At 35.9% G+C, this 27,519-nt stretch overlaps 2 protein-coding genes across 2 annotated transcripts; both read right to left on the minus strand.

The window, feature by feature from the left end:
- Window positions 1–3,644: 3,644 nt before the first annotated feature.
- On the minus strand, window positions 3,645–11,199 carry LOTGIDRAFT_231926 (hypothetical protein; the record flags this gene model as incomplete). The annotated part of the gene is made up of 3 exons (XM_009055322.1): window positions 3,645–4,126; window positions 4,447–4,545; window positions 11,163–11,199. 3 exons carry the CDS (start codon window positions 11,197–11,199, stop codon window positions 3,951–3,953), a joined length of 312 nt encoding a protein of 103 aa, XP_009053570.1. The 3' UTR covers window positions 3,645–3,950.
- Window positions 11,200–22,332: 11,133 nt separating this feature from the next.
- LOTGIDRAFT_160269 (hypothetical protein) lies at window positions 22,333–26,258 on the minus strand (the record flags this gene model as incomplete). The annotated part of the gene is made up of 3 exons (XM_009055323.1): window positions 22,333–22,544; window positions 23,014–23,103; window positions 26,192–26,258. 3 exons carry the CDS (start codon window positions 26,256–26,258, stop codon window positions 22,333–22,335), a joined length of 369 nt encoding a protein of 122 aa, XP_009053571.1.
- Between the last annotated feature and the right edge of the window lie 1,261 nt (window positions 26,259–27,519).

Consider the following 27,519-nt stretch of genomic DNA (forward strand, 5'->3'; position numbering starts at 1 on the left):
GAAAATTGGAATGGTGCAAAACGATTTAATCGGTGTCCCCGATACATTTAAAAAGTTTAGAAAAACCTTTTTACATTTACAATCTCTGTGACATCTTTGGTAGCTTATTTGATATACACCAAATGGCTGACAATGACAAACTCATACATGTTATTGGCCTTTGAAGACGATCGATGAAGATTTATTGTGACCCAGGTCGTGGATACATTCATCATGTCAACTGATCAATTCATCATAGTGTTTTTACTCGGCCTGTGTCACAATGACAATGGGTCAATTAAAATTGTTGTTTTATGGTGTATTGCAAAAGCTGAAATCATTCATGAGCTCAAATAAGGTCCAAAATTAAGCAAATGTTCTTCGTTTTTATGGTATCTTGCAACGAAAGCATTAGCCATATGCGAGTTCTTAATCAAGTGCCAAGCAGCGAAGAACATTTATAGTACCATTTCAATTTAGTCTATATTTCGTCTTCTTGTGACTTGGCCAGTGCTTCTGTAGGGCAGTATCTTCTTAAACACCCAACACCAAAAGTAAGCTTATAGTAAATTGCATCAAAGCATAATCCATATATAGACCAAAATTAAGTATACGTGCTTCATTTTTAATATTATCTTGCAATATATAGACACATCTTTATGGAACAACAATCACTGGTTAAAGTTTTATGCAACAATTCGACGTGCCTGAGGACGACGGGGAAAACACGTCGAAACGTTGCATAAAACTTTAACCAGTGATTGTTGTTCCATAAAGCTGTGTCTATATATCGTACTCACAATTGCTAAATGCCATTCAAAGACTTTATCTTGCAATTGTTAGCTATGTGGACGCTTTGAAAGGGATGCTGAGTTGACATGGCAAATCGCAAAGCGGACTAAAGGGACTGTAAAGATGTTTTATGTGAATCGAGAACACTGATAACATCGATTTGCAACATTCCAATTTTAAATCACACGTCCGTGGTTCAGACAATTCGACGTGTCACTATGTGGTAAAACATTTCTTTAATTACAGGAACCACAAAAATCTGACTGAAAATGCAAATGAACCCAAAAAAAAAACACAAAATGCTCTAGATTCGCCCGACATAGTAATGGGACTAAAATGTTCAGAACCACAAAAATATGACGAACAATTGAAATATTGCAAACAAACGCCATAAATAACCCCTTAACACCTTTACTCCAAGTAATTAGATCGACAAGGTCGACATGGGATTAAAATATTACAAAGAAATTTGTGAAATGTTAAATACTTTAAATTAATAATACAACGTTTATACATAAATATTTACAAATACTGATGGTAGCATAGCACTAATAACATTTAGCACATTAAGAAAGGGTTAACTTTGAAAGTTCAGACTAGGGTAAATTGAAGTGGTTGTGTGGTCTAGGTTAAGAATTATATGAGCTACTGTTCCACGCCTTATCCCAATGGACACAAGCCTACATGATTTTGTTATCACTTACGTCATTTTAGGCTTTTCATTAACGTCAATAGCGGGAGTAATCCGCCTTTAGTGAATGTGAAAATTGAATTTGTTCACAACCTTTTTTTAAAAAATCTCAAAAGTTTCACCAAAAGCTTCATTTTTGTTCTACTCCCTTAACATGGTGCCAACGGATGGCCTGTATATAAGCCCATAAATCCACTTTCTAAAATAGGATTCAGTATGATATATCAAAGAACAGCTACCATTTTCGTGAGTAAAAATGTACATGGGAAATTTTACTGCGACTTTAGTTGGAGTACGAAGAAGACATGTCCCAAACTTACGAGTAAGAGTAATCTTCAAATAGCAAATATGAAAAAATATGTCTTGAAGAATTACAGCTTATTTTCTGACAGATAGGCTGCCAATATATTTCTGTGTTATTAACAGCAAAAGTTTAACAGTGCAGCTTAGACAGAGCTTTAACAACACATTGATATTTCAAATTGACTAGATGAATTTATACAATGTATCACATATTTACGAATTATAAAATATCATAATGAAATAAAGACCAAATACCCTTATGAATGGCAGTGGCGGAGCCGTCTTTCTTAATGGGGGGACAACTGTGGTTTCTACCCCCGGACAATTTCGAAACATAGAATTGATTTGGTGAAAATATACAAAATCAAATGATAAGTGGCAATTACCAAAATCGACAAGAAAAAACATAACTAATTCCATATACCCCAACTCGAACGGGATTGATTAGATCTTGCTTTGAAAAATTCCAATCTTTAAGTACACTGTACAATTCATTGAAAAACTTTCTTTGAGATTACGATCTTTGGCATCAAAGAGAAAAACAAATAAAACAAATATCAACTCCATTACCAGGAACTATGCTGGTGCCAGTCAAATTGATAATTGGTTTTTGATATCACTATGTACACGTGCTTTCAAAAAATGATGAAAAAATAATGGAAAAGCAGATTAAAATGCAGCTCTGGTCATCTGGCCATTTATATTCGGCTTAAAAAATCAAAAAAATTTTACATATAAAAACACAGAAAATATATGTATTTATATAATTAAAGTACAATTTGTGACTTTTGATCTCATATAAAAGTTATTAAGTTTCTAAGTTAATATTTAATACTGATGACATTCATTGTGACTTGGTTTTCAGATTCATGGTAGCTTTAATGTATGAAATTTCTAAGTAACATTTTAAACGTAAATTTGTAGAATAACTGTAGCTTTAATATGGAATGTTCTATCAGATAATTTAGTCGATTCATAATTGGTTATTGCAAAAAAGTTTTGTAGCTTCATGGTAGCTTTAATATAAAACATTATTATATACCACACGATTCGCGGTAGCTTTAATATGAACCATGCTTTCACAGACTTTTGTCGATTCATAGTTGAAGTATCATATTTTCAAAATGTGTATATATTCATGATAGCTTTAATATGAAAACTAACTATATTACACGTGGGTTTGTTGGTACATGGTAGCTTTAATATATGAAAATGTACATGACATTTGATAAATGAGTTGACAAGTAAATAGCATTGTTTGATATATGTCATTCTCCCACGATCCTCACTAGCACATTCGATTTACCACTAACACATTCGATTTACCACTAGCACATTCGATTTACCACTAGCACATTCGATTTACCACTAGCACATTCGATTTAATCACAGATTAGTTTTGAGTATTCTTCTCAATGATATTCCTCGTATTGAAAATATTGCATCATGTCTTTAAGCACACTCGAAGCTTCGCAACCGCAACATGCGTCACACTTGCACACATGCACCCTATCACCTTGCGCTGAGCACATATTGATCATCCCAATCACACGACGTAATAGTCGCAAAGATTGATCATTGATCACAGTTGTTACGTTTCAAAATCACATTGAGCAAGCATCACGCAACATCACACGATTTGACAATGTCATAATTATCGTCACACATATACTTTTACTTATGTCACAGTTGTTACTTTCAAAATCACATTGAGAAAGTATCACGTACCGTCACACAATTTGTCACAACTATAAGCAATCGAAGCAACGCTCATGTGGAACTATCATTTGGCATCTGCAATCGTCACACATGTATTATTATCATGTCGTTTATCCACAACGTTCTGTCGTAATCAGCGTTTCGTATACGCGGGGTTGTTGATCAATATTCTGTTCCTTGTGTCGCATGTGATTAAGAGAGCGTGACGTATTACATCACATCAGAGCATTATCGATAATCTATGTACAGCTACGCATCACATCTGTTTCAAGTGACGACCAGAGCGTGACGAACTATCAATAATCGACTAGCATGGAGATGCCGACATCACGTCTCTTTTTATCTAATGATCACTAATAAATTTCGAATCCCTGGAATTTTTTGATCGATTTCAAAATATAACTTAAAGCTAACGTGATACCATTTAAAAAATTGTGAATCACATCGCTGACTTCTTTTGATGAATTTATATCCTTCGATGATTTAATGCTAAGGCTCCACTAGAGCGTCTTCGCCTTCTGCGAATAAAAAATCCGATACACACCACGACAATGGCTAGTGCTGGGGTCGAAGCCAAGGCTGTCCCCCCTAAGATACATCCCAAACTATCCACCCTTCTTCCATGGACAATTATCAAAATGCCTAAAAATATAACAAAAGAGACGATACAAATTAATAACTGGGTGAAAGTAAAGAAGAGGCAAAGATGCATTTTCGGTATCAGGGTATACTACTCCCGAGTTTGTACCGAACGCATCGTTTCAGCAATTTACATTACCACCATTACGCGCTTTATGACACTTAAATGATTTAACAAAATGTTATTGTAAGCTTTTCCTGGGTTTTAACGTTCGGAACGTATCGGCAATTTACATTGTCATCATCGGGAATCGGAACTGAAGTTCGTAGGTTGAACTTGCCACAACTATTTAGTGCAAGTTTATAATTTCAAAGATACGTACCTCCAGGAAGTGCCACAAATATCAAGAACAAAAATAAAGTTACCACTGTTGCCACAAAGCATTTCTTGCCACATCGAGATTTCTTAGGTGTAGGACCATCTGGAAACAGAAAAAAATAGAAAATATAAATACAGGCGTATACGAAATATTCTTTGAAAGTCTAGTCTGTGAGAATGGATCAGATTGTGCTAACGATGAAAAATAAAAAAATGAAAATAGGATATTTTCTGAAGTATTTTAAAGCTCGTCAAACAAAATTTACTCTCGCTGTTGATGAGAACCTTAACCTTGTAAACAATACCCAAAAGGGTGTGTGTGCCTAGAAGTTGATCCCCATATTAACGCTGAGGGGAATACCTAACATCACTTTAGTGTCAACAAAATCTGAAAATTTTTATCCAATGGGATAAAAGATAATAAATATGCTCTTCTGCATTCTGAGACCCCGCTGTAAGTCAATGCCTGTTAATATTTTTTCTGTGGGTTTGTGTCCCCAGAGATGGGGTCGGTGGACTTGGACCAATGGTAGTTGAGTAACTGGTTGTACTATGATAACCAGAACACCTAGTGTATGTTTACACACCACACCTGTGATCGTCAATATATAACATCATATTACTGTGTGTTTACAGACGATTTCTACTTCATTGAATTACTAAGTCTCAATCATTTTTCATCTGGCTCCTCAGGTAGAATGACTAAACAGTAAACATAGCATTACTGGGAGTGTTTCTATACCGTAGGAATCGACTACGTAAAAATAGACACTTAATGAGATAGCAATGAAGTGCTTTGGAGTAGTGGTGTTTCTACATTGGGGGTGGTATGGGCTCGGGCAGAACTGAAACTGGTGATTCCCCATTCCACTCTCATTTTTTTGCTTTCAAATAATTTCCTGAAAGCCCGTCATGGCAATTCTGTCGCTCTTACTCACTCTGACACAGCACTAAACGGTCAATTCTAATTTGACAAGGGAATGAAAACTCAAAACCAATTTGACAACGCTACCAATGCCAGTACTGAGTAAAGCGTCAGCTATCAAACCCTTCCGACGAACCACTAACAATACAAACTGCTTGAATCATCAGTATACTCATCAGCAACTTCCTCATTCATTAATGCACAATACGCTGGTGATTCATAACATGTTTATGAGGAAAAGGCACATTCATCTTTGTTCTGACACAATTGGATTAGCATAATACACGACTTTCACAATGTGTTATTTTTAGATAACATGCCCGTCCTTTTATCCTTTTATATAAACAAGGTCATACATATATAGACATTAGGTTAAAGCACCTATGTTTGTTTAAATATTAAATAGAGAGGTTTGCCATTTTTTGACCAATCTTAACTTAGTCTGAGAAACGAATTATTTTTTAGCTAAGTCAATCACTAATAGTATTCACAGCTTTTGGATGTTATAATGATGTCTCGTCTTTTCCCGAGACCTGCCATATAAAGAAAAGACAAAAAGAAAGTGAAATTCCTAGTTTGAGATATTTTTAAAGGAATTATGTGATTTTTTTGTACCTTTCTGGTACTTCTGAAGACTATTCAAATATATTCTAGATCAAAATTGACCCTCGACAATGGCGAGTCTGACCCTTTAAGCCCATTAGTATGATTCATTTGGTGTATTTTGACCACTGTCTGTGTTTAAAAATTTTTATACAAATCTGTGTGATACATAATGTATTATAATTCACAATCCCTTCACGTGTTTTTATATAACGTGTAATAAGCTTATATTATTAATATAATTATAAACTACATTATGAAATATATGTTCGTATTTTAAATACTTTTTCATCACTAATGTAATTTCCACTATCTTTACAGTGACAAATATTCATATAATGAAAAAGCTGATCAAAATATCTAAGGGCTTTTGCGACAGTGACGTAATAAAACGCTTAGTTTTAGTGGAATTGCAGGAACCACAGACGTCCGATTAAAAATTGGATGGTGATGCTATCAGTATACCCGATACTTTGAAAAAAATAAGAAAACTTCTTTACAATCTCTTTAAGGTGGGCTGGCAAAATCTTTGGGCAGCTGGAATTGAATGACTCCAGCAACTGGCAGCATCCAGGGGTGTCTGATCAACTGTGGAATTAAGTCGATCCCAGCACACCGACGACTGAATATCGCAGTTGCAATCGGGTGTTCGTGTTCTACATCTTAATAAAAATTGATAGTCGACTTGGGTGGTTTGAATCTGCGAATTGCGGTCAGCGTTCCGCTCATGTCGCCTGCGATGGATACTATCGAAAGATTTTGAATCCACAGTCGAACTGTGACCATATTTAAACAACTAGTTGGTCGCATGCATCCGTCTCCTTTACCGTCTTTAATAGCCCACATGGTGCAGAAAAGTAGGACGTAAAACTCCATTCATTTCATTTTCATTGCACCCGTATCCTTTGCCAATTAGAACAAGCTTTGAAAAAAATCTTGCTACATCGTTGTCATACTCAAAATGAAGATTCGAAATCAATAGTCAGGACAAGGCATTTTCTGAGGAAGAATTTGAACTATCTACTCAAATATTGCCTGATTTGAACGCTTGATCGTCAAACCATTCAAATTCAAAACTCGACATAAATGAAAGCGAAAATGGAAGATATTTACCTATCTCGGGTTTTTCCTGAATTAACTTAGGCTGTCCCATAACGACTGAACGACAAGCTGCACACTAAAATGTTCGAAGACTGTTTCACATATAACAAATAGTATACAAGCAAGTTATCACTCAACGTAATATATCACTCAAAGTGACTCATATACCGAAGTTTCTACTACGACCTCCTACTAAAAACTAACAGACTATGTAATAAGAATTTGACCTGAGTTTCACCTCTGTTGTAATGATGTAGACTTTGACCTATATACCAAATTACTGAATTGATATACTTAATACTTAGATTTAATAGGTCACTAATAGTTATATAAACTTTAAATAGATAATTTACATTTTTTATTAACGTTTTTTTCCTAGTTTAGAAATCATTAAAGACAACTTTGACCTAGTTATTAAAATTACTAAATTGATATGCTTAATAGGTTAAATAGATAATTTTTAATTAACGGGATCTTTTTGTAATATATAAATCATCGAAGAATGACGTAAGAAACGGTTGTTAACAGCTGTTTTGATTGATATTGACTAGCGCGTGAACATCTGACCGGATTAAGTTATCTGTTAATCCTTAATCCTGATTCAAGCGGATTAATGCGCACAGTTTTTTCATAGTGCATAGAGATAATTCCTGGCCTATTTTGATTGCCAAGAACAACGTATCAGTTGCGTTTTTATAAACGGCAACTTCTCGACAGTTAGAAATTGACAAAGAGCAGGCTAACATCACACGAGTAAAATGAACATCGAGATATTTTGCTTTATTCCATTTTGAAAAGGTCATGGTGGAAGTAGCATCTTAAACTCATTTCCTTTAAAAGTATGTCAGAATTTAACTTCTAATGTAATTTGTAATTTAAAAAAAAAGTTTACCTGGTTTCGTACACATGTGAATATTTCTATTGCGTTTGGTGGTTATCGTTACAAGATTTCAAATTTTGAATTTGAATCGGAACACTCACAGCTATATTGCATTGTGTCCAACTAGCTAGCAGATTGTATCAAAACGTACTCTGTAATAGACTGTTCCTCGACACCGATCATGGCATCAGACACGTTACAATAGGCACTAAGACGTCCTGTTGCACTGAAATGATCATCGAAGGCACTGGTCGTGGAATTAACTTTTTTTCTTTGCAAATGTTACAACATACAATACAGCCAAGAAAAAAAACGTGTCACTCGAAGACGTTGGGACGTCATAGTTGAACCGGGTCTGGTATCGAAAGCATTTGCAATGGAATCGGAATGTCTGGAATTCTTTTCTTATCTTAGGACCAATGTTAATTCGGACAGTACACCCCCCCCCCCCACCCCTTTAAACTGACCATCGAAAGCATTGGCAAAGGAAACATAATTTCTGGAAGCTTTTCAGTTCCAGCAGGCCATAAATTGAGACATCAAGTAACTAAAACACACTAGGATGTTACATTGATTAAGATGGAGTGTTGCTGATTGATATTGAGCCAGACAGACTCTTGAAGGTACCGACCGTGGAATCAAAATATTCCTTAGAATAGACAATACATCGAGACACCAAGCAACAAAAACGCAGTAGGATGCTACATTAATTAAGATGGAATGTTGCTAATTATTTTCAAATCGCAGTGAAGATATTATAACAACAGTGTTAAACTAATTTCATTAGAGAATACAACGCCTAGGGTTATTTGGGTTTAATCTAAGAGATATATGATTTAACGAGGTGGTATTAGACTAAGCGAGGGCAATAAGTACGTAGCCACCTATTTCAATATTTATTCAACATGGTTTTGTCATTATAATTTCGGTTCAGAAGCTGTTTTTCACTTAAGTCTAATTCTGATCGCGACTGTGCATTGATCGCACTTTTTCACCATCGACTTCATAATTTCATATGATACAGTTACCAAAATGATTTATCTGATCTAATGGCTAATGGATGTTACCGAGATCAATCGTAGAGTGTTATCAGGTGACTTAGGATAACATTTGTATGCCCTTCCTCATTAGCGAAATTCGCCAGGAAATCTTCTTAGTCATTAGAATTTTCACTTAAAGATCGTGGTTGATTTAACTTTCAAAGTTAATTCTGACACACATGGAATTGAAGGCCCTAATTTTGACGATGAGCTGTGGACACTATTACTGGTAGGCTTAGCTTAAATATTCTTGTTTCTGAGAATAAGGTATGATTGGTCAAATGGCGAATCTGTCCCTTTCAGTCTAATTCTGATCTTCTTCATGTATTGATCACACTTGTACACCACATGTGTGCATGATTTTATGTAATACAGTTATCAAAATTAAGTAATGGAAGTTTTCATTCTACTTTGATGGGATTGTCAACTTTCCGAAACCAATCAAAGAGTTTCTATCAGGTGACATTGAAAACTTAGTATGCAAACTCACCAGACAAACTTGTTAGTTCATTCGAATACATACTAATTGACAAACTCAATCACAAAGTGGTGCCATGTGTCCTTTTGGAATGTCACTTAATCGAAAAGGCTCGATTCCACATTCGAGAGTCCTGAAAAAAGTGTTTCGCTTCAAGAACCTCGCAGAAAGATTGTCAGAACGTTTTGACCGTAGAGAGATATATATGGTGTTCGATAATCTTTTCTAATTATAACAAGCTTAATGTGACTTACAACGAACATGTCGAACTCGACGTGGTGAATCCTATGATGTATTATGGGTAAGACCTAGCGGGTAACAATCACGCTTGAAGGCAAATGGGAATTAAACTGGAGGCAGTTTACGAGTGAAAATATGCCCCTCGACCAATTTACGCTTGTTATTTCAAAGATAAACAAAAGAATTATTTTCTCATTTCCTAGGAGAAAATTATTACTGTTCAAGAGGATTAAAAGCTGTCATATCACTATAGAGTCAGTGTCAAGGACCTTGTGTATTATTACTTCGGCACTTTTACTAATTAACTGATCGCTGATAATGACTTAAAGATATACCTCTTACGATGACGAAAATTGATATTTTGAAACTTTGCCCAAACAAGTCTTTATTTATCAGTATCTAGTGTCATAACTATACAACAGAATCCCTCTATAATCTGATAAATCTATAAAACTAAGTAATAATTCATTAAATTTAGTAATTTTGAATCACGCTTAGAAGCGTTTTTCAATAATTATTTAGTTTAATGGATATATCGTCTTATATAGGGATTCTATTCTTTAGTCATGTCACCTGGTAAATCCAACTGATGAATATATACACTTACTGTCCAAGTTTGAGAATTTAAATTTTGTGTCCATTCTAAGAGGTAGTATTCCTTTAATTAAGCATTGTTCTAATGACCAGGAATAAACCGGCTTGTACGCCGAAGACCTGAAGCTTACAAAATCAATGAGTAGACATGAAGTGAGTGCGCTAGCCCTCTAAGGTATTTGTCCAACAATACGACATTGTTCAAATAGTCGCAGAAGCGTAATCCCCATAGTCTTGTACACATTAACTTCTCTTTTCTTCGCGGAGTTTAATAAATCATTTACCAACAAACAGTTCGTTGACAAACAGTAAACTCTGGGTTGAAAAGTCTATTGATCTTAAAGAGGCAGATTCGCCATATTCGAGGTTTGGTTTGGTTCTTGAATATATGTTAGAAGTCTTCAGAAGTACTAGAAATGTACGGAAATGGTGTAATTCCTTCAATAATATCTCAAACTAGAAATTTCTTTCCTTATTTCTATATATGTCTTTTCTATATATGACAAAGTCCCAAGAGATGACGAGTCGTTTTTTTTCTAACTTTCTAACGCGGATAATTCTGAACACACATTAGTGAAAGGTGTTGCAACAATCAATGACGTCTGAAACCAAATTGGGATGGTGCAAATTGATGCTGACAGTGTCCCCGATACACATAGTTGACGTCTAATGTTCATTGCCTTGTCAAGGGTTTACGAATTTACGGCGCCCGAAATTGTACCGACACCGACACTTAATCGTAAATTGCAGACTAACTAGGCGTCAGATTTGCATTCTGAAAAGTAATATGGATGGCCGAGCCATGCAACGACAAATATCTACACAACTATACCCCATAAGCATTTAAAAAATAACTTACGATTTGGTTGTGATATAACTACATTTAAAGCGGTCATCGTTCACAGTGGTTGTTTTCGTACTTTTAACTTAAATTACTAAGTTTAAGCTAAATAACACGAAATGCCACAAACTAAATTTGAAAGCAGGGAAAATGCACACAAAAGAAACTTTTCATTACAAGGCATGTAACAGTCACGTACCACACACGTTTGTGAAGTCAGTTTTCCGTGATATGGTTATTTGTTTATATATACTCCAGTAATTAAAAGGCAGTATTGTTACTGCTGTAGAAATGAAAATACTACCATTCCCTTTAAGAGTCTAGCAATACCTCCGTGGTAAATTCTTCTCCGTCAACAAGAGAGAATAGTGTATGAAAATATCAGAATATATGGAATTTGATGTTCTTCAACAAAAAGAGACTTTCAATTGTCTTCTCAACGCCAGTACGTTTTCTGTAAGATTACTGCTTTAACCAACGAAATTCTGAGGAAATCAGATGAATCGCTATAGATTTAGAAGTCCAAAGCCCCCCAAAGAAATTGGATCCTGGTCGTCGTCCTGCGCGTTCAGAATTTGCGACCATCCAGTTACGTCACCGACACGTAATCTTAAATTGCAGACGAACAAGGCGTTAGATTTTGATTTTCGTAAGTCAGAATTTGTGACCATCCAGTCTATCACAGTTGCTGGTAGTAGATCAGTTTCTTGACGCTCGTAATGGCAACGAAAGATCCGAAGAGAGGTTTTGAATCGCCAGTCGACCAGACCCCACCTTTATGTCATTATGAAGGTTAAAAAGATGGAGCATTAATTGAAATTTTAGACTTTTCGCTATGTGATCCATAATGCGAGAAATGGTTATTTCTTGTATACAAGAAACTATACCCAATTATCTAATGAAATAAATTAATGTAGATAATCAACAGCATGGACAAAATCGATAAACCGCCTACAAATTTGTCAACATCGTCTTAAAGATCTTCAACGAATTAGGTCGTTGATGTTTTAATTTCCTTTCTTAACGACGATGCTTTGATGTATTCTTATGTAATGAAAAAGCTTTCTTCGTCCATCGATCAACCTTTTCTTTTCTGATGCGATAAAAGCCCATTTAAATTTAATTTGTCACTTGTGAGCTGGAAGGCCAATTACGTTTCTGTTCAAAAAAATTGCTTATAAATCATGTACCAGCAATTCATAGCAATGGAACAACTGAGCCGTTATAGCCATCGGATTAGCACATCCAGGGCGATACGATGTAGTACCATAAGATCGCATTCTCGCATGGCAAAACGCATCCAACTATCAATACGCATGAAGCTTGCGATCGCAATCCGCTCAAAGCAAACCATTCCACGACAAAAGCTTGCCGATACTTGCAATCCGTTTCACAGATCCGTTCATCTCAAATTAATTTAGACTGACAAGAAAAAATAAATTGTGCCATTGGTTCGAATCCGTTCATATCACAACACGACTAATGCTTGTCGCTTGGATCGCAATCCGTTTCACCGATCCGTTAATCTCAAATTAATTTAGACGAACAAGAAAAAAGAAATTGTGTCATTGGTACGAATCCGTTCAAAGCAAACTATTCCACAACAAATGCTTGTCGATACGTGCAATCCGTTTCACCGATCCGTTCATCTCAAATTAATTTTGACGGACTAAAAAAAAAAGAAATTGTGCCATTGGTTCGAATCCGTTCAAAGCAAACTATTCCACAACAAATGCTTGTCGATACTTAGATCGCAATCTGTTTCACCGATCCGCTCATCTCAAATTAATTTAGACTGACAAGAAAAATAAATTGTGCCATTGGTTCGAATCCGTTCATATCACAACACGACTAATGCTTGTTTCACCGATCCGTTCATCATCAAATGCTTTAATCATCGGATTACCTTAATGAGAAATGTTTCGGAGGCTTCCGATCGAAATCCGTTTCATTCACCAATTGATTAAGACTGATACAAAAAGAAATACATATTTACCATTCGTCATTGTCTGTGAAACACAACTAAAGAGAGAGTGGTATGAAATGAATTACAAGTCGGTATTGCTCGCCAAGAGATCATGGGTCGATTGACATGTTGGCTTATTCTAAACTAAACACGGCATTCCCCATGGTTTGTTTGTTATTTGTCAAGTTCAGCTTATCTCACCTATTATGTAGCACTATTATTAATCATGCACCTTAAAATAGGACGGGTTGTAGCTCAGTTTGAGTAGAGTGCTTACGTCATTATGGCTAGTGTTCGCTAAGACAGTATGGTATTGATTTTTTTTTTAAATTTTGGAAAACGTATTTATGCATTAGAATATATCTTTCTGAAGGACGAGTTGCAGCCCAGTTAGATTGGAGCTTGGAATTTGATCGCGTCATTATGGTTTAAAGGTTTTCGCTATGACAATACAGTATTGGAATTGGTGTTTTTGATGATTCACTATTATTAACCATGCACCCTTAAAGAGAACGGGTTGTAGCCCAGTTCGAGTAGAGCTTGAAATGTCATTACATCATTATGGTCAAAGGCGTTCGCTGAGGATGGTAAACGTATTTATGCAGTGGAATGTACTTTACGTTGGGACAGGATGTAGATCGGTCAGCTTGTGTATTTGAAATCTTATTACGTCACACGTCATTTTAGTCCATGTTGTTTTGCTGTCAATACAGAATTGGCTTGGGTATGTTTTTCTGGAAAAAAGTATGTATGCCTTAGAATGCAAGAGTCAGCAAGGACGGGTTTTAGTCAATCCAGACCCTCAATAGCCAAACAACCCACTTTGATTGGTTATAAATAACATCATTATAAAGAGACTAAGGTAGAAAACAATGGAGACGAGTAACATCAATAAAAAGAGAAACAGAATTGTAATCTTAATTAAACTGATTTGCTTGCGATATTGTCATAATCAATCATAACTCTAGTTCATGCGAACTTAACATTAGCCTAATAATTTTACACAAATTAGTATCATTATCAAAGACAATAGCATTATTAGTCCGCTGATGTTTTCCAGTAAATACATGTTTTGGATTTGATTTTTTTACGTAGGCAATAGTTTTGTCCTCTCTTGAGACCCTAACGATTTTCAGATAGCTGGAGATGAATTCGAGCATGGCTTAATTTTCACCTAAAAATACTCCCGAGGGTGGGGCAATGACCCAACAGCCCACCCCCTAAATACGCAACTGTTCAAGTTCCCACCACCATCGGATGGGTTAACATGGAAATAAACCAGAATGTTCAGATAGGACGATAACTAGAGACCCCGTGCGCTGTAGGCCGTGTGAATTAGAAATCTCTCGACATTTAAAATGAATAACGATTAGGCTAATTTCACTATTCCAGCATACTTTCCTCCATTGTTCACTTCATGGTGTTATTAACCCTCAACAGATGGAACCTAAAAGAGAAGGCGTTAAAGATACCTCGACAGTCGTCGTCACCATTAAGGTGTAACTAGTAACCATTGGCCCAATCAGAAGCAGAAACGTTTAACTCCAACTAGTTTAGATCGTGATGTAAAGGAAGACTGAGTAGGCCAATTTAAAACAAATATAAGGAAAAACTGATGAGTAATTTGACCCTAATTGAAATCATGTCTGATACGATCTCTCCATTTATTTACGTCAAACCATTTCAATTGGACTAATCGGTAAGAAGCGTGCTTAAGGAATAGGTTATCCAATTCACCAGTCAATATCACTTTGTCTTGTCTAAAATTGTATGCCGGTTACATTGAAGGGATTGTAAAGAGGTTTTCTAAACTCTGTATAGCACCGGGGACATTGCTAGCATCAATTCACATCATTCCAATTTTCAACCAGACGTCCGTGGTTCCTGCAATGTCACTAAAACTAAGCATTTTATGACATTACTATCGCCAATAATCTTATAAGATGAAGCAGATTTTACAATCGACACCCAGTGGTGGGGTGGCGAGGGCAGGTAGACAAACAAACAAAATGAAAGAACGAACCATCATTATTTACAAGGATAACAACTTATGTTAACGAGGATCCTTTCTACTAGCCGGTCCTTAGTGAAATCTTTTGGCAGTGATCTTTAGCGGACCATTCGTAACCATTTTCAGTTGTGTCCACTGGAATAATGGGTATAAATTCTGAGAACTTCGCAAACACTAAGGAAGGAAGCACTCCCTTGACAGACGACATTTGAATTCTTGTCTCGATAAGACAGTCATTATAGCAGGTCATATCATTTATTTAAAAAAGGAATTCTTGAAATTCCTGACTTACATTTATAAATTGGTCGATGTCTTGAGTCAGACATGAATAATGTGAATCAATAGTACATGTATTGAAAGTTATTGATTTGGGTAAATTCTTTAATATCTAGTGGTTGCCAGGCCATGCGTTAAGTTTCTCAACTATACCAAACATTCTGTAACGAACCGTTCAATCGATCCAGATCCAAATACCTACGACTATCAAAACACCCAAATCGGTAGTATCTGATTACTGGATTCGTATCAAAATATACCTGAAAGAAAGTCAAAACGTGTACAGAAAACGCAGGGCTGGTACGACTCATCATTTAGGTTGAGTCATGATAAATTGCTTCGTCAAGGGCAATAACTCAAAATGAATTATCCCAAAAAATCCCCCAATTCGAACAAAGTTGAAATCTCACCGACATACATAAACGCTCAAAGCACCGTCTAGGTCGGATGAAAGTTGTAGCTTCTATGGCGTTCACAACACGCTACTTTTGGGGTTTTGTTCTTATGTTAAGTGATTTCTCTCACTTATTGTCGTAGGACCAAGCGTAATCTATGAAACTTTACCGAACCTAGATGCCCTGTTGATGGCTATGTATTCAAACGCCTGTCAGCAACAAGGGATGAGCTCTAGCCAATACAGATGATACTAGTTTTACTAATTTTCACGTTGAGAATATTATAATAAAGAGTGAATCAAAGATCACCAAGTGTAAACAACTAAACAAGAACGGCACCTGTATTTAATAGTTTGCTATACTACAGACCCATTTTACCAAGCCAAGATGTCCCGTCGATGACTGTGTGTCCGAAACACAGGATGAGCTGTAGCCAATAAAGTTGGTAATACGATTTCTGTTACTAAGTTTCACATTGAGAATTTCATAATTGAGAATGAACCAAAGATCACTTGGTGCAAACCACTAAATAACAACGGCACCTGTTTTTAATAGTTTGTTAAACTACAGACCACATTCCTACGATTTACCATAGACCTAATGATGATGAATATTGGACTGCAGAATACTTAATTGCACAATGCAATTTTAACTTACCATGCTCTCGCCTTATTAGGGCTAAATTCAAACTTGATTTTACGTAGGCAAATACAGCCAATCAGAGTCCTAAAAAGATGGACTGTAAACAATATAGCTGCATGTTTCGCCTCTTACTACTAGACGAGGTCTCTGATGGTCGTAATTGCTAGGGTGCAATCCAATGAGATCACTGTATTTACAAACTTCCGGAATACGAAAAAATAACTAACGCATTCAGAGCCCTCGACAGAAAGACTGTAACCAATATAGCTGGGTGTTTTGTCTCTAACTATTAGACGAGGGTTTTGATTGGTCGTATCCGCAAGGGTACAGTCCAATCAAATCGCTGCATTCGCAAACTTTTAGGATACAAGAAACAATTCCCGTTTACACTCATAGCATCAATTTGCACCATTCCAATTTTCAATCAGACGCCCGTGGTTCCTGCAATTCCAATAAAATTAAGTGTTTGGTAACGTCACTAACCGCGAATGGTCTTTTGTTATAAAGCATATTTTGAAATCTCTTTAATATATGTAACTACTATAATTGGATATATATTATTAAATCTATCGACAAAACAACATTAATGTAATCTAATTCCGGATTAGCTTTTACGTCAACAGTCAACGTGATTGGTTATAATTCAATAACCTCGGATTGAAGCTACTATTTGAACTATATATAGCACCATTAATATCATTAATACCTAACGTTCAGCAGCCAAAACTTTCGACGAAGCAATGCTAATTTGGGGGTTTTACTTTTTAATGCACCGTATCACGTAGTCGCTCATAATATCGAGCCCTTGCACATTTGGATGCAATTCCGAAAGGTGTTGTCTTAAGGGGGAGGGGAGGTGGCCATTTTGAGGGATTTGATTTGGGTCTTGAATATTATGTAAATATTCTTCGGGAGTACTAGAAATATACGAAAACCATATAATTACTTCAAATATACCTTAGGCTTTTGAATTTCTTTTTCTATTTCTTTAGATGTCGTTTCAAGTCTCAAGAAAAGACGAGTCGTCATTTTAACATTCAAACGCGTCGGATAATTCTGGACATATGTAGATTTGGAAGGCCAAATTTCGACGGTGAGCTGTGAACACTATTACTGATTATCTCAGGTAAAAATTCCCGTTTCTGTTACCAAAGTACAATTGGTCAAACGGATGGCGGGTCTGTCTCTTTAAAGGGATTAACCATAACACTTTTGAGAATAAGCAGAAATTGGCCTTCTAAACAATTGATGTAATAGTAATCCTACGACGTTACCAGTTTGACGTCGGTAATTTGTTGATTTTCCATTAGGATGCAAAAAAAATCTGGCGACCTTCAATAAGCCATTAGTATTTAAAAGGTTACAAACTATGAGATCAGGTGTTTTAAGCCGAATTCACGCCAATTAGTAACGATATTTTCTTATCAACATCACCATCAGGTCGTTATAATTAATTAATTAATCCCAATAGTGACCTCATATCTTCTAATTGGTATCACAGTTTTTCACTAGTCCGAAACATCTACATCTATTCCAGCCTCTGGTGGATATTGTGACAGTTGTCGGCCTGAGTAGAGTCAGCAAAAATAGGCCCTTTTAATTTTTAATTACCATTACGATGACTGTAAATTAGTGTTAAGCATCGCCATAACTTTCGTTTTGTTAGAATCACGTGGCTCTGTGACTTTTTAATTTTTGGTTGCGCACGCAGTTTTAAATGTCCGATGCAAGATCAGTTTCGTTAGATAAAACTTTGGTGGAACTGGAGACGAGATATAAATGATGTATAGGAAAAATAACGACTGAACTACAAAATATTCATCTTAATAATGTACATGATACAACCAAGAAACTATGCCCAGAGCGAAAATACAACAAGATAGTGTAGAGCGTAAAATTACGTTTAATTCAACAGAAAAACAACGATTACAAATCTTGGCACGATCAGTAGATAACATTTTCACATGATTGCAATACTGAATAGTTGATAATTATATATAATAATTTAATTAGAGTAAACTCGAGGCCCTCTGACATTTAATTGAAAATCATCATGGGAAAAATTCTCATTATTTACAGCATGTTCACAAACTACCTTTCATCATTTCTATAGCACGTTTATACCGCAGAAATGACATGGATTTTTTCTAAGACTTTATAGCAGTATTTGTTGCGCAATGAGGAAAACGTCGAGACCAGTGCACAATAAGGCAATATGTATTTCGAAATAAAATGGGGGATGGGGGGAGCTTGAACCACCCGAGCGTCTCAGCGTCCCTTTGCAGTTTTAGAGCACTAGTCATGGTGGGGTGAGAAGGGCCCCCACCAAAAGAACAAATAATTGTCGAAGTCTAATGCGATTTTAGAAGTGTAAGTAGAATGCATTTTTTTTTATTTAATTGGGCCGAGGGAGGGGGGTAAGGCCCAGAAATTACCGCTTATATACGCCACCTGGTGGACGGACTCGTATTGGTATCTAAAGACTGGCTGGAGATTGATTTCTACACGTTAACCAGATACGTCAATTGTAACTTACAGATTTTCTGACAACAGTCTGTGTAGATTTCAACATAATGTTATCTTTAGTTTTTCTTGCTCGAGGCATTTGGCTGTGCGTCTTAAATGATTTGCCAAATTTCGTATCAGATTCTGCAACATCTGTTTAAAGGTTCTGTCAAAATATCTGCGATGAGATAATGTGTTATGAATGTTCGAAATGAAAGGGATGCCAAGTTGATAAGCACAGTCGCAGAGTGGCACTTGGTGTCCCGAAAAGCTGCGAATACATTGAGTCGACAATATATATATTACATATGTTCTATTCCGTATTGGAAAGTGAACCATTTTTCCAAACTTTCTTAATGTCCGCTTCAAGCAGAAGCTGATATCGCAGACTATCTGCCCTGATGAGGAGTTCGTATCTGGAACAGATGACTGTAGCAAAGATGATCGCTAATCCATTTACTCTCTCTACATTTAATTATTCTGTTAACTCCCGAGGTTTTAAAAGACCAAAAGGGGATGAGTCAAGGTACACACGCAAGGGCAATGACCTGGTATTTTTCATACAAACACAATGACGACCGATTTTCCATGTCAATTGTTACTATTATTAGTAACTATGGTCAACAACACGTGAATACATACATACAATGCCCACTTCAACGCCAATACAACGTCATGCTCCGAAACGTCAAGGCATTCATTTTGTTATTCGAGTGTGCGGTAAGGAAAACTTGACGTTCGTGACCAATGCTGATTTCTGAACAAACATCCTTAAGGTACAAAACATATCTTAAGTGAACTATCGTCTACGTCTACGTCTGACCTACTGTTCTTCGTAAAGAAGATCGACATTAAATGTATATGCGACGGAACATGACGTACAGAGGTCCGTCGACGGAATGTGAATTGTGCATGAGACGGAACATGCCTTATATTATATTGAACACCAGTTCGTTCTAAAATATAATGTTCAATGCTCCTGGCTTACTACCCTCCCTTAAACGAACAATTATATGCGAATGAACATGCCTTGTACACAATGAACATTAGATATTGTCGTCGTTATCATGCACTGCGTTCATAAAGCGACGGAACATGCCTCATATAATATTGAACACTATATATTTTCTAATTTTGTAATGTAAACTATATTGCCATTCAATACTATCGTCTTTTTCGTCTATTTCGGGAAGAGAGTCGGCGGCATCGATTTTTAGCCATGCCCCACTTCTCGTTATAGCGAGAGTAAACTCTACAGTGTGATTTTCAACATGCGTTCGATACAATATCTCACCAATGTTTAGAATGTAGTTCATTCAAACAGACCATGTCTTCGAAAGAGTTGGGGTTTACTCGTTTACTTACCTCTTATGAGATCACTGGCATCCGAACGTTTCTTCATTGCATTGTTTGGTTAGATTCCTCTTAATTATCACATTTCATAGAGAATATACAGTTTGAATTATTCCTAGTCTATCTCTCGCGGTGACTGCACAGATAGCTTTGTTTAGAGTACGGACTGAAACCGATCGATTACGCCGTCGATCTAGCAATACATCACGAGCAACTCACTTATTCGAGACTACATAATGAATAACGTTTTATCAAAGAGCCAGACGTAAACAAAACGTGCCATCTGCTGCAATGAGGGAATAAAGTATTATAGCCACGACCACCCAGACTCTACCGTTTTACGATGCACATCGGTGGATCGAGTTACGATCTGTTACATAATCTCTGTTTATTTTAAACAGATTATGATTTGACCTTTGACCTTTATAAATTTTTTCTATTAAAGTTCACACGGTTATTTAAATGGGGTATTTAAATTGTATGTAGTTAAATGGCAAAGTTACAACACAATAGCAATGGTTCAAAAGTTACAAAAGTGATGGAAAAGTGGAAATATATTTGAGATTATGAAGCAAAAGATCATGAAAATATCAATGACAAATGTTTAAACCTATTGTTACTTGCGAAATATATGTGAAATCTGTGTCTGAACGTTGTTATTTACGATTATATACTGCGTTTTTTGGTTAAAGTCGTATATCTTTTGACAAATAGCTACATTATTAGGTGATAAATATCGGTCAAGATAGTTGAACAATGTATGAAGGGTTCTTATCGAAGGGAAGTAAGTAGTAGTTATGTTTAATTTTCAGACCACAAAGAATCCTCAAATACTAATTTTAATTTTTCAGGGGAGATAATTGTACTCTAAATAAAAGGATTCGTAGGCCAAGAAAAAGGGAACCAAGAAGTTTGTCCAAACCATCACTTAGTCTTGTACCTTTTATATGTTTTCTCCATCGTGGTTGTGTATTTTCAGGAACCTCAGTTCGCAACTTGACAAAATGTGTTGACCAGGCAATGGCGGAGCTTGTCTTGTAAATGTATCGGTCTTGGGTGGATTGTGGTCGTCCACATGCTTGGCACAACCTTTTGAACTCTCTGTACCCTAGTTCAACATTAAGGCATCCATGGCCCCAACTATTAGTTAAGAGAAGGGAGTGTACACTTCGACCAATCGTCTTAAAATCAAAATCAATTAATTTAAAAACATAACATTATAATTTATAATAAATATCTTAGAGAAGTTAGAAGGTTATATATAAGGTTCCACAACTCCGATCATCACCGAGAATAGAACAAACCCAAAACCGCGAGAAATGTACAGTAAAGTTCCTCCGATGTGATATTTGGATGGGATATCAGAACTGGGTTTAGGTCCAGACACCAAAAGTTCTGCCAAATCAACTTCCATGGAAACCGACATTATATGTCTGGCCTTAAACATAATCCCGATATCCCATCCGAATATCACGTCCGATTTGTCGGGCATTAGGTGGCATATGCTATCATGACGTTCAATTTCCAAATGTCAAGAGCTTGGAAATTGTACAAGAGTACACCAACACCACATAATTAGAGAACATCCCCTTGTATGCTACGGTATCTTTCTGAGCAGAAAATTAGATCTTCATCAAACTCCATGTCATTGCGCATAGTTCCTTCGATAGATAATGTATATATCGATATAGACATAATTCAAATTCTCCTAAAAGGACACCCAAATGACAAATTCAATGGTATTGGGTGTTCTGGGAGCATAAGAATATCAATTCCATACAAGAAAAGTAAAAATTAACTAAACCACACAGATCATTCGGTGTCCGGTGCGGGATTATTGATACAGTAGAAATAGTAGAAACGAATCTTGTCCGCACCTTGTCCGGAGCCGTACCTCGTGTGTTCACTTCTATTTTCTACTGTGTCGATCATTCCACAGCGTATACCGTACCGGACATCGTCTATTCCCACCTTTATTGTATTTGGCACTTGCGGTAACTTTCTCTTCAGTCTTCGACTGAGCCAGCGAATCTTCCACTTTCAATATTTGGCACATACGCTGTTTTCATGGCTGTTCATTTCTTGCGAAGTTTTCTTTCTAAATCTTAATTTGTCCAGTTTTAAACGGTGTTTATTAAAACAGAGGACAATCACGACCAGTAACACAAATAGTGGTAAAATTATTAACACTATGCCCGCTATGAAAAAATTGACGTCATTGTCCTTCTTTGAATAGACCAATAATAAAATACCTAATATGAAAAAAAATAAGTTGTCAATTTTTATTGATGCGTAAAACTGTGTTTTTTTAATGTTGGGATACAGTCTTGGTGATCTGAAGAGCTATTTCAAAACAGTGCTGATAGTCTTAGAATGATTAGAAAAATTCGTTAATTTTTTTTCTACATCTCCGATATTTCAATTTTTGATCGAAAAATAATCCAAAATTTGGTTGAAAGTACGAAGCATGCTCCGCCTTCTGGATAAATGGAACAAAAGTTTCAAACTTCTTATTAAATTAAATCTTAAGTGCCTGATGCTGCGAGACCCCCTGACGATTCTGTTGCCCCACATCACTGCCGTCAATAAAATAAATCGAAAGTAATTGGCTAATTAAATAAAATTCGACAATAAAAAAATGCAGACAGGAAGATACATGCTATAAACATCTTTCAATCTACTTAATTCAATAAGTTACATTCATAAATAGAAAACAATTACCTGTAGGCAAGGCAACAAAAAAGGAAAATCCGACAGAAGTAGTCGCCAAGCATCCTTCTAAACAACATAAACTTGACTTGACCATATCATCTGAAATAAAAAAAAAACACTAGAGCCGTAGAGACAGTGGCAGAGACATCGACATCAGAGTGGAGGGGAAGGGGACGAAATATTTGAGGCTGCCCGAATTTATAACCTAGTTATGAGAGTCATCGGTCATTTGAAAGATAAATTGGGCTGTAGACATTTTCTACTTGAATATAAACAGAATAATAGAATGAAATATAAATTCAAAAACATCTGTTACAGATTGTTTTCGATATTAACTTCATGATATATTTTACTCAATAATTGGACCGACTTCAATTATTGATACAATTATGACCTGGAATTACATTTTTACGTCTTAGTTTTCTGCTATCGAGCTTATGATTGCGAACACCATGCAGTGTGCAATAAAAGATACCAAGACATTAGCAATATTTTTGGCTGTCGAGCGATCATCAACGGGCATAACCCAATGTACACGGTTGTCCATAAATGAACGTAACTGAATGAATTAAATTAATGGCAAAATTTTGTCCTAATATGGAATTATCAACCGATAACGTCGTAATAACGACCTGAATATTTCTGTCGAAGTAACTTTCTTTAAATTGTAGACGAACCGCATGTTACAGTTTCATTCTGAAAGATAAGAAAACAAATAAGAATAATCCCTCTGAATGTCCTATTGAAATTTACCTTCTTCATATTTGTCCTGAGGTTTCCACATTGTCTAAGACTTGTAGGATATACAGTCCAGGGACTACAATGTGGGATACTGAACTTGCTACAGTATACGATATACAGTCCACAGACTACAGCATGCGATATTGAAGAAAGAAACTACAGCATGTGATATTAACAGGAACAGAATTTGATATTTGAAGTTTGTTTCAAAGATATTCAGTTACAGCATTCAGCCCAAAGACTCACAGTCCAAGGTATGTGATATCCAGTCCAAAGACTACAGAATTTGATATCCAGTTCAACGCCTCACAGTCCTAAGTATGTGATATCCAGTCCAAAAGACTACATAATGTGATATCCAGTCCAAAGACTACAGAATGTGTTATCCAATCCATACGCTCACAGTCCAAAGTATGTGATATCCAGTCCAAAGACTACAATATGTGTCCGCGTGATCTCCATTCTAACAACTCACAGTACAAAGTATGTAATATCCAGTTCAACGACTCACAGTCCAAAGTATGTGATATCCTGTCTAAAGACTACAGTGTATGATATCCAGTCAAAAAAATTACAGTATGCTATATTCCACCCAAGTATGTGATATCCAGTCCATGGATCACTGTGACATTTTGTCAACCTATTATTATCATTGCTGGACTTCTACCAATCTCATAAAATCGATAGAATAGTTTAGTAAAATGATATATTATTAATATTCAACCATACGGTATCGTATTTAGCATAGAAATGTAGGTCGCTTTAAAGAAACAATGGCGTGTCCCGGCCATGGTTACAAAAGGGAGTGGGGGGAGGGAAAGGGAGGGGGGTGAGGGGGGGGGGGGGGTGGCCTGCATTAGTAGTACCAGAATCATTGTAAGTGGTGTGTCGAAGATCAAAAAGGTTCAATGTTGCCTTACTTAGAGAGGAAGACAAGGGTTTCGGCTTGTTACCGTTGAATTAAAACTATTTACAGTCCTACCAGGGCAATCATTTTTTCGAATCAGAAGTAACCAAACTATTTGAGCTTTTCATATTGTTTGAGCTTTTCAAATGTTTGAGCTTTTCAAATGTTTGAGCTTTTCAAATGTTTGAGCTTTTCAAATGTTTGAGCTTTTCAAATGTTTGAGCTTTTCAAATGTTTGGGCTTTTCATATTGTTTGAGCTTTTCAAATGTTTGGGCTTTTCAAACTGTTTGAGCTTTTCAAATGTTTGAGCTTTTCAAATGTTTGAGCTTTTCAAATGTTTGAGCTTTTCATATTGTTTGGGCTTTTCATATTGTTTGAGCTTTTCAAATGTTTGAGCTTTTCATATTGTTTGGGCTTTTCAAATGTTTGAGCTTTTCATATTGTTTGGGCTTTTCATATTGTTTGAGCTTTTCAATTTGTTTAAGCTTTTCAAACTATTTGAGCTTTTCAAAGAGTGTGAGCTTTTCAAAGAGTGTGAGCTTTTCCAATTGCTAGAGCTTATCCGAAGTTACTGATGGACATGATAGCTAAAATTCTGGATCAATTCCAAGAGGAATTTCTGCGTTGAGTGACTGTTAATTTCAAATTTTGATCATGGAACCTTCTATGAGCCTACAGACAAAGACTCACAATTGAAAATTGCGTTTTGAACACATGTGAAATTGCGGTAAAAAATTAATTCAGAAACCATTATGACGTTCGAAGAAAAGTATACCAATAGGTCGGGATAGCAACATGTGTTGGTAATGTTCTATATGTACTGTTTAATGAACGGACTGAGAAAACATCACGAATTTCCTTTTAATCATAAACACCACTCAATGACATTGACTTTGTGAGAAAATATCGACTATGTGTTATCTTATGTTATCTTATCAAGTATTAACAGAAGTATAATCGCCCCCAAGATATCTGTAGTCATAGAAAATGAAGTTATTGTGAAATCGCTTTTCGAAGTAACTTATGTTACCCGTAAAAACGCTGGGAATGAAAATCCATGATCCATATCGGTTGCCCGGGGTTTTCTTTCCGTAAGGAAATGAATTGGTGCTTTATGTCATTAGTTTGTAATAATATGTTTTTCTAATTTAACTAAAAGCTGGCGTCTTTGAAAGAAAGAAAGATACAACCATTGTATGCCTTGGCCAAACCTGACAATGATCCTGGATTCTATAGCTAGGCCGACTGGAATAATTAGGAAAGATGACAAGACTTTAACACCCACAGTCCGAGATTAGAACCCACGAACACCATTTGTTCCACGTGACCATGCGAATGACGTGGTGTAAAGTTTGTTTCAAACACTCTTACCGACTGTACTACAAAAAGTAAAGATGCTGGATTTGTATGTTGCAACGTTTCGACGTTTCGATGTCACCAGATTTTCATATGCCGACTGATATCAGAACCCAACGAACACCATTGTTTGACGATGAAAAGATATAAACGTATAAACGTCTAAGAAAATTTATACCCACCTTCGTCGTCATCGTTTAAATCATTATCAGCATTTTTACTGTCCACTCGAACTCCTCTGATTGTCATTGTTTCTGATAAGGTTTATTCCAACTATAAACCACACTGATAAGAATTGTAAATCATCCGCATTTGATAATTTATTACGGTTACGTTTGAATTTATAACAGCTCTACAGTTACAGTTTTCCTCAATGGAAAATCAATATGTTTTAAAAAGACACTTACATAAGCACTCTTTGCAGCAAATCTTATATGTTACCAACCAACAATCTTTTTGATTGGGTTACACTTCTTTCAGCTACGTTAGGTTACACATACATTTATAACGACTCCACAACTGCAGCTTTCTTGATGGCAAATTAATGGGTTATAAAAAGGCACTTAAATCTGCACTTGAGTCTCACTTCTTTCAGCTACGTTTTGTTACACATAAATTTCTAAAAAGCTATGGTTTCATCGATGGCAAATCAACAAGTTTTAAAAAGGCACTTAAATCTGCACCTCTTTCGGCTACTTAATGTTAGCAATGAATTTATAACACCTCTACAGCTACAGTTTCCTTGTTGAACGGTTGATATTTACAAAAATGCACTTAAATTAAACATGAGTCGCACTTCTTTCAGCAACGTTATGTTAACCATAAATTTATATAAATCTGAAAAAAAAATAGTGGGTTCTTTGTCAATTTCAATTATTATCATAATGGCCTTAAATAAAAATAGCACTTAAATAAAAGATTATAATTTTGTAAGTGCACGTTATAAGTGTCACACAAAAAGACCATTCATTCAACTATGTGCTTTTAGGGCGAGGTTCTACTTCAGTGAAAGGGAGATATACCAATATTTTATTTCAACGATCCTGTTTTGATCACAAAAAATACACCAAAGCCGTTAAAAATTGAGCCCAAACATTATTTTAAAGGGATTGTAAAGAGATTTTCTAAAAAAAAAAATATGTATATCGGAGAAACCGATAGCATCGATTTACAACATTCCAATTTTTTAATTAGACGTCTGTGGTTCTGTGGAAAATATACCTTAAGTTGGCTCTGATTTCCGCTTGGATAAGTCTTCTTTTCACATCATGCCATTAAAACTTTTCCAATAAAACCGTCGTTGATTTGACAGTATGCATTGATCGTTTGCAGTTATAATACAGGAGTGGAATGCAAACATTTTCAAGGTTTTTCGATCGGTTGTAACTCGTCATTTTGATTAGAATACATGTTCTTTATACCAAATCGGATTAACATGTGATTTAATCAATTGTGAATTATGCAATGTCATCTAAATCCGATGACGTAATTGGATAATCCGTGAAATATC

This window comes from Lottia gigantea (assembly GCF_000327385.1).
Source record: "Lottia gigantea unplaced genomic scaffold LOTGIsca_24, whole genome shotgun sequence".
Lineage (NCBI taxonomy): Eukaryota > Metazoa > Mollusca > Gastropoda > Lottiidae > Lottia > Lottia gigantea.